Source organism: Drosophila mojavensis, unplaced genomic scaffold (assembly GCF_018153725.1).
Source record: "Drosophila mojavensis isolate 15081-1352.22 unplaced genomic scaffold, ASM1815372v1 contig_136, whole genome shotgun sequence".
Lineage (NCBI taxonomy): Eukaryota > Metazoa > Arthropoda > Insecta > Diptera > Drosophilidae > Drosophila > Drosophila mojavensis.
The window spans coordinates 22,970,001-22,979,059 of record NW_025318667.1 but is presented as its reverse complement, the minus strand read 5'-3'; the positions used below and the strand labels follow the sequence as shown (position 1 = coordinate 22,979,059).

General features: G+C 39.6%; 1 protein-coding gene across 1 annotated transcript in view; it reads left to right on the top strand.

Annotated features, from left to right (window-relative positions):
- Positions 1 to 304: 304 nt before the first annotated feature.
- The window catches only part of LOC6584521 (homeobox protein vnd), a 25,810-nt gene continuing 17,055 nt past the window's right edge, over positions 305 to 9,059 (top strand). The window contains exon 1 of the mRNA XM_032732532.2: positions 305 to 1,482. Within this exon, the coding sequence (XP_032588423.1) occupies positions 1,364 to 1,482 (119 nt within the window). The 5' untranslated portion in view covers positions 305 to 1,363. The remainder of the gene's footprint in view (positions 1,483 to 9,059) is intronic.

The following is a 9,059-nucleotide window of genomic DNA, read 5'->3' as shown; positions in this document are numbered from 1 at the left end:
TCTGCACGGCGCACACACACACACACACACACACACATACACAGCAGTGATACATTATCGATATACGTCGCTTGTCAATGTTCTTGTGTACTTTATTTATATTTGTTTAACTCGGTTATTTTTTCTACCTTTTTGTTTAATACCTATTTGACTTTAATAAGTGATTGTTGTAGCATTTAAAGTGTCGAACGTTGCGCCACTTCACTCACTCGCTCTCTTTCTGTCTCCCTCTATGTGTGTGTGTGTGTGTGTGTGTGTGTGTGTGTGGATCGAAGCAAGGCACAGGCTTAGGCACAGGCAACACTCGGGCTTGGCCCCCAGTTCGTCCGTGTCAGTTGATTCCATTTGACGCAGTGTCCAAAACCTCCAAACGCATCGATCGTTAATTGCAGCATTTCGCTTGCCGATCGCCAGCTCGCGAGTGAGATAGATAGCTATATAGCGAGTGTGTGAGCAATAGAGAGAGAGAGAGAGAGAGCTGACGCATGCGCATGCGCATTCAGCTTGTTTTTGCCTAGTTAGTTGGGCCCTATCAGCGAGTGCGTAAGTGGACCGCGCTCGGTGGCTCGTTCGCCCCGCTCGGTGGCTCGCTCGTTGGCTGGATCGTCGACTGGCATTTGATGGCCTATTGAAAACGAAGCGACAGTCAAAAGCGCGCGCACCTCTCGATACAAACGACACAAGCGAGCAGCCAGCGACCAGCCAGCGCCCAGCGAAAAATGTACGCAAAGCCCCAAAGCGGAAAGAGCCGTCGCTACCGTCGCTAGCAATCATCGCACTCGTCGCGTCAAGTGGACCGCGATATGAATTGAGTTGAGCCCCAAATTGCGCTAAATGGGATTGCCATAAATGAATTAGTATATGAATTGGATTCAATAATAAATCAGGCCGCGCCGTGACACGACAACTATCGTGACAAAGTCATTTGGCCACCTCCCTCCATTCTCTTCGCTCTCCCTTTCGCTCTGTCTCTCTCACTCTCACTCTCCAACACGCTCTGTGCTGTCGCTGCTATTAAATAGTTATTATATTTGTACACAAATTAAAAAGCGATCGCGCATTAAATATCGATCCGGTCGCGGTGCAAAATCGTGCAAATAATTGCCGCCGGCTCAAAAGTTAATTGAAATCAATGTGCAATTGAGAAACCAGCCAAGCCACCCAAACCACCCAAGCAATCCACCCACCCAGTGCCAAGTGTTGTATACAAATACAGATATATTGATATATAATATCTACGAAATTTGTCAAAAGTTTTGTTTTGTTTGTTTGGTTTTGTTTTGTATTGTTTTGGCTTTTGCTATTGTTGTTGTCCTTTGCGGAGCGGCACGCCAACGGGCGAGAGCGTCAACAAATTTTAATTATGAGCAATTATAATCCGAATTGCGGTTACTTTGAGGATTGCAGCTATTACACAAACAATGTATATCAACCGGATTATTGCATGCAGCCGGATTATGAATACAACAAGCACGTCTACGAGTGAGTACCCCAAACCCAACAGCCACAGTCCATAGACCATAGGCAAACCAAATTGGCTCAGCGCCATTTACCGTTTACCATTTACCATTTAGCATTTAGCATTTCATGTAATGAACGGATAACAGTCGCAATCACTGCGACTCAAGGGTCAGAGAGTCGCTGCTTAGCAATGCCGACGGAGTTTTTTCTTGACTATTCTATATTTTATATCCATCTATCGTGAGTCTTATTGAGCAGTTGCTTAAATAGGAATTAAGTGCCACGATTTCTTATTCAATATTTGACAAACTTTGGTTGAATAAATCACAGCATCGTTGGGAGTTTTGACCAATTGTCAGAATACTATCTATATAGCGCATGGTGTATAGCTTTATAGATGTAGTAAGCAGACTGCTACTCAATCACATCAATATACAGGAGAATCCCGATGATTCGAAACGGCAAGGGTATCAATCTTTTTCGATCTACACAGAAATTCAAATGATCGAGAACTATTGAGAAGGAATTTCTTTCAAGGGGATAGAGTTTTTTTTTCGATTTATCGCGATTTTTAATTTATCGGGATACAATCTATCGAGACTCGACTGTATATGCTTTACAATTGCTCCAAGGACTTTTCTTCAAAAGGCCTCGATCTCAACCATCTAAATATATATGTATATAAAATATGAATATGTACATATTCAGAAAGATGGATATTTAAATTCAATTTAAGGAAAACATATATCGAAAATATGCTTATATTGTAACATATATATTGCTGACTTGATGATTTAGACTCCTTGGAGAGTGAGCTAGCACAGTGTGGGATAGAAGTATGCAACCAATTGATGTCAGAATCGAAATCGAATGGCGCCATTTACAGCTCGCTCCAATAGATTGACGACTTTTACTTCACCCTATATAGAATAAGCAAACTATTCTGCAAACGATTTAGACTTATAGCCTGAAGCTCTATTATCAATGGATTTAGCGTGCTGTCGTATATGTATACATGTGTATAGCTTATTATGATTGAACATCATTTTGGTTATACAGTAGAATCCGGTTATAACGGCGCTCAGGGGACAGTCGGTATACCCGGAAGATGCTTTAACCGTATAAGTCTGCTCATATAAGTTTGTCTGGGAACCAGAATTTTCGTCGCAATAATCGTACGACGCGATAAACGGAGTCGTTATATTTGGATTTTACTGTATTCAACATTTTCAGGGCAATACATATATCTAAGTCTATCCATCAATATTTCAATCCATCCATCTATATATTTATACTGTCTATCCATACTGCCTGTATACCACATATATACTTACTACCAGCTATAGTATGCAGTATCCCGTAGCCAGCTATAGCCTAGAAATAAAACTGACTTTAGATTTGCTTTCGCTGCTAGAAAAGTTTTCAGTCTGTAAATATTTATATTGATAGTCTACAAATATTTATACAAGTATAAATTGAGACCTCTAGGTATATGGAACGCTATTCTGTGGGGTTTATTTACAATATCTCGAAATGTACAAGCCCATATCAACAAATATCTAAACTGATACTCAAAGATTGGCAGCTTTCCCTAGATATATCATAGGCATCTGCATAGGTATTCGCTTTCCAGTTGAGACAGGTGCCGTCGACAGTGTAAGGTGTCAAAAGATTTCCAGGAAATCGTTGCGGCAATTAAAAACAATTTGATTTTAAATCAGTAAAGAAAACAGAAGCGAAGCGAAAACAAGGCTCAAAGGCGAGTGCAGACCCGGCCCGAAAGCAGCAGCCACAAGACCAAGTTTAGAGGGATCAATCCACAAATGTATTAACATTTAATGGCATAACATAATGAAATTGTGCTGATCGCACACGCACACGCACACATGCAGATCGCATATCAGCCCGTCTTAAGCCCCTGATTTTCGCACACATACGCGCGCGAGTGTTTGGCCTAAGCCAATGTTACGGCATTGTGATGTGGACTTGGCTAGCTGGCTGACTGGCTGACTGGCTGACTGACTGGCCGGGCATGTGTGATAAGCCGAGGGCAAAAGGTGTCGCGTCAGCCAGAGAGCTCGCAGCTCGGCACACTCAACAATGCGCATTATTTCCACTTTGTCACCTTTTGCATTTTTGGACAGCAGCAGCAGCAGCAGCTAGGGCTACGGCTACGTCTACGTCTAGGGCGACGGGCGACCGGGTTTTTCACGGCTGCACTTTGAAAACCAAAACACATGTTTTGTGAAATCGTTTGGAAAATCACACACGCACACAGAGTGAGTGAGAGTGAGTGCATTTGAGTCTCTCTCTCTCTCTCTCTCTCTCTCTCTCTCTCTCTCTCTCTCTCACTCTCTCTAGCTCTCTAACAAATTTTACTTTAATTGGGTTTGTCCATAATCGTTGCATCGAACCCTCGGCTAATCTCGGATAATACTGTTTGCCAAATAAAAGCAAATTCTATTTTTATTTCCATTTTATTTTGTTGTTTCGCTCGCTCTGTTGTCACACGGCTAATTTTTCATTGATGTTTTTGGCCAAAAACTGAGCCGCTGCCTGGGTTTTTCCCTTGGGCCACAGGTTGCAATTCGTTTTTTCTTCTTCTTTTTTTTTTTTTTTTTTTTTGTGTTCTTTTTTGTGTATTTCATGGAGCACAGGTTGTTGCTCGAGCTGAAATCCAGCTGTAATTTAAATTAGAAATCTTGTTTGTTGTCTCTCGCCTGTGCCTAAATGGAACTAATTTGTATATTTGCTTATGTTTCTTCTCAATGCTGTTCAAGTTTCTTGCACAATGAAAACAAAAGCGAAAGAATGTGCACAGATCGCAAGTAAATAGTTGCCTCAAACCAGTCAAACATCTGAGTCGATTCTTTATTTATATTTATGCATATACATAAGTATATCTGTATATCCGTATATCTCTGTAGCCAGTTGGTCTCCTTAGTTTGTCCCCTTTTGAACAGTCGGCGCGCACTCACTTCACTTCACTTCACTTCACTTCACTGTGCTGGAGTTGAAAAGGACACGCTATGCACTTGTCTGGCACCCTGAAATATGAAGTTCGAAAACATAATTTTATTTGATGATACTATTTTTTATTAATAACACAACAACAACAACAACAACAAAGAAGCATTGCGCCGAGAGAAGCGTTGCTAAACGCAATTCGGAAACGCAATCAGTCAAGTTGAACGTACTCCAAAAATCGTAAACTTCGAATGCCTGGGAATATGTGCATATGCTGACATCGTCATCGTCGTCGTCGTCGTCGTCGTCGGCGGCGATGTCGGTGTGGATGTCGTCCCCGTCGGATGAGCCAGGAAGTAAACAAAGCGCACACACGAATAGAGCCAGCCAGCTAAACGCGCAACATCGTCCGATCGGCCTGCAGGCACCTCAAATACCCTCTACTTGCAGTGGACTTATCTTTATACATACATATTTATGTGCAGCTTATGGTTAAATTACGTAGAAGTGAAGCTATTTAGTTATATTTGATATATGGCTTTGATTAGAATAAGTAGACTGTGTGCATATTCTTTAGTACTTCTAAAGAAAAAGTATTTCAAAGCAAAAAGGATTAAACATATTCCTGAAATTAAATGAATTCAGTTGCATAAAATATTAATAAAATAAAATTAATAAATAAATAAAATAACAGCTTTATCTCAGCAAAGTAAAAATAGTATATTTTCAGGGCACGCGACTTCGATGAAATTATTGTAAACAACAGTCATATATTTCATTCAAGCAAAATCAACGGATTCAAAACAAAGTGTCCCATATAAATAAAAATTAAGAAAAAAAATAATAAAAAATATTTTACATAAGCATGTCAACTCTTAAACTTCTATAAAAAATTTAGATAATATTTTAACACCAATATTTGGGAACAGAAAAGACTCGGGGTTTGAGGTAGCATACAAATAACAAATGAATAAAAATAGTTGAATATAAAATAATTAAAAAAACATAAAATAAAAATTAAATATTAAATAAAAAATTTAAAAAATATATACAAAAAAATTATCAAAAATATATATAATAAAAATAAAAATAATTAAAAATTGGATGCTGCTTGCGCTCCTAATTGAAGTGTTTATCTTTATAAAATATTATACTTCTTAGTCAAATTACTTATTGTAAAATTTGTATTATTTTTCTTTTATAATTTTGTTTATATAATTCAAATTTTTTAAATAGTTTTATTATTGCTTCTAGCTCAAGAAAATTTGTTCTGTTTAGCTATTTAATAAATCTCATTTAGTCAACATTCAAATTTCTATGCAAACTGAGCCCTGAGCCAGCACCTGACAAATCGCTTTGTATTGTAGGGTATTTGAGTGTGTTTTGTTGCATGTTTTGAATGCGTTTAATACGCCCCTTACGCGCGATAATTTTTATTTATTTTTTCTGTTCTTTTCTCCTTTTTTTTTTTTTTTCGTTCTTCGGGCGCAAATATTAACGTTAAGTCGCGCTGCTTTGCTTGATATATATATTTTTTTATTTTATTTTATTATTTAGCAGAGTTGTCAGGAGGTCACAAGTTGCACTCAAAGTTGAGTTGACTTGGTCGGGCAGCTGCGAGAAATCGTAGCGAAGGAAGAAACATTTGGCAGCTGATAATTGCTTGAAGAGACTCGACAACTCTGGCTGGCATTTGGCTTTAGCCAGAGCCTTCATGGCCCAAACTGTCATCCGCGAACTATTTTCCTTTTTTTTTTGGTCTTTTTTTTTTGGTATCTGCGTGGCTAAAACGACGCTGTCAAAGCAGCCACTTGCCGGCGCTGGTTGTCATTGTTGTTGTTGGCGTTGTCTGTTGGGCCGTGGCACATGTCATGGATCGAAAGACAAAATGCTGCATGTTGAGCAGGTTGAGCCCAAACGGTCGACAGTTTGGGCCAGAAAACAGAAATTGATACATTTCATACAAAATGTTGCACAGCTTTCGAGCAGCGCGACGCGACGCGACGCGACGCCACGTGTGACTTTGTGACATTTAATGCCAGTTTCTCAATCAGTCAGTCAATCAGTCAGTGAGTCCGTCCGTCAGTTCACAAATCGCATGCGCCATGCGAATGTGAAAATAATACTATGAAATTTGCATTTACTATGCAGGATATATGACTGCAGCTCTCTAGAGTCAAAGTTCTGCTCTAAACTCTGTTTGGGCATTTCGCTGTTGACATGAAACATGCCACGAAATCGGGTTGGAAAATCTGTGGATACTTCATATCATTTGTAGCTGTTCAGATCTACTGCTGTTTCATTTTCAATAAACATAAATATCAAATAAATACTTTATATATTTCTATAGATCTATAGAGTTGATATAATTGAAATATTCAATACATACATTGATGTATTTACTATACTATATGATATAGTCATGCTATAGACAGCCTTGAAGTGACATTTTCAAGGGATATAGACGCCAGCCGAGATAGATTGAAACGAATGTCTATATATATTTGCATACTACTCTGAAGCTTAAGCACTATCCTTTGTAGGTGAAAGGAGTCCTGGAAGGACTATTACTGCATAATATATTTTGAGATTTATTTATTGTACATCAGCCATATATAAAACTAAATGTCCATGCTATATAATAGCTACTTTTAATAAAAATTCAACCTAAGATTGACAGATTCTTCAGTCAAGCATTACAAGATAGAGTACAGAGAGTCGAGCCTAAAGGCTTTCGTTCATATAGAGAAGCAACAGAGTTATATATAAACTACCTTATTTCATTGAATACCAAGTCTATATGATATTATATAGTATTACAGTCGAGTCCCGACAATTCGAAACGGCAAGTGGATCCGATTATTTTCTATTTTTATTCTATTCTAATTATCGAGAATTATCGAAAATGCATTTTTTTTCGTTTTATCGCGATTTTGTATATAGCGGGGTACAAACTATCGAGAGTCGACTGTATATATAATTTATCATATAGCTAACTCCTTCCACTTTAACTGTATTCAATCTTCGTCAGACTTTGTCAGAGCCACAGCAGAAGAGTTATCAGTCCTGGATTTGGTTTTTATTTTCTTTCTTATTATAGATTTTTTTCGATTTGATTGGCCTGTAATGAGGACTGTGATTGGCTGAAGTGTCACAGGCGCTGCCACACGCCAGTGTGAGAGAGGGAGTAGGAGTGGGAGTGGGAGTGGGCGAGGGAGTGGCTGTGGGTGTGAGAGTGGGCGCAGACGGCGGCCAACAGAAATGGTTTTTCGTGCAGCTGAAGTTGGCTTTAATGAGTTTCAGCGGAATGCCGCCTTCATTCACAAATCAAAGCTGACAAAACGCAGCAATTAAAGGGACAAAGGACATGCGAAGAGAGGCAGAGATACGGATGCAGGGTCCAAAAGACAATACCACAAAACTGGGCAAGGTGTGTGTAAAGGCGATTGTCCTACTCCCTCCCTCTCTCTCTCTCTCTCTCTCTCTCTCTCTCTCTCACTCTGTCTCTCTTTGTCCCTCTCTATCTCTCTCTCTGTGTCTCTGTGTGTGCCGCTGTGCCATTCATAAAAATATTGCAATTGAAATTGTTTGGCATTTGAAATAAATTGCAAATTGTGTATCTGGCGAATGCGTCAAGCTGTGCAGAAGGAAGTAGGAAGTGCGCATAGGAAGTTCAGCAGGACTGCATGACTGACAAACTGTGCCTAGCTGACTGACTGACTGACTAACTGACTAACTGGCTAACTGGCCAACTGGCCGACTGCTCGACTCGGCTAACACACTGGCTCTGGCACAGTGGGACACACGGCGCAAACCCATTTGTCAAGTTCGGGTTTGCTTTATGGCTGTGGCACTCACAATTAGATGCTCATAGCCCAGGTCTCTGTAGCAGCTGTAGACACACACACATAGACACTTTTTTATTAGTCAATGAGGCTGTGTCGCCTTTTGTCTGAGGCTGGCCTGCCTTCAATCGTTTAGCGATCCATTGACTTAAAGTCAACGTCGAGCCACTCGCCTGGAGAGCGCTCAACATCCGCTGCCTCGAGCCTCGACTTTGACTCTGATTCCGATTCTTCTTCCTATTCAGCGTCGATGTCCTCTCAATAAAGGCCATGAAATGGCATTAGCCGCCATCCCCGCTCAGTTCGAATGGGCCGAGGGAGACTCGAAAGTAGGAAGTAATTTATCTAAATTTTGTAAGCTGCACGCATCAAATCGCTTTGCATCTCGCATGGAATTTCGATTACAAACGCCAATGACAATTGTGTGAAAGTATCCTAAGCTGATTTATGCCATTTGCCAAACAGCTAAGCAAACAAACAGCCAAAGAGACTCCTCACAGTTAACTGGGTACAAATTCTCAGTTTGTTTGACTCTGAATCTACTCAATCAACAGCAATTTGCCTTTGAATAAGCTGAAATATGATGTGTTACATGTAAAGTAGATATCAAATGAAATATGCATAGTTTTTATTATATTAATGTTTAAGTGGAACTAGAGACTCCTTAGAATAAACTATTAAATATATATATTTTTTTAAATATTGCTAAAGCTGTACAGACAGTAGAACATGTTGAATTTTGGAGTCGGATGCAACCGACTGCCTAATACTTGTTCAAGCGTGGGC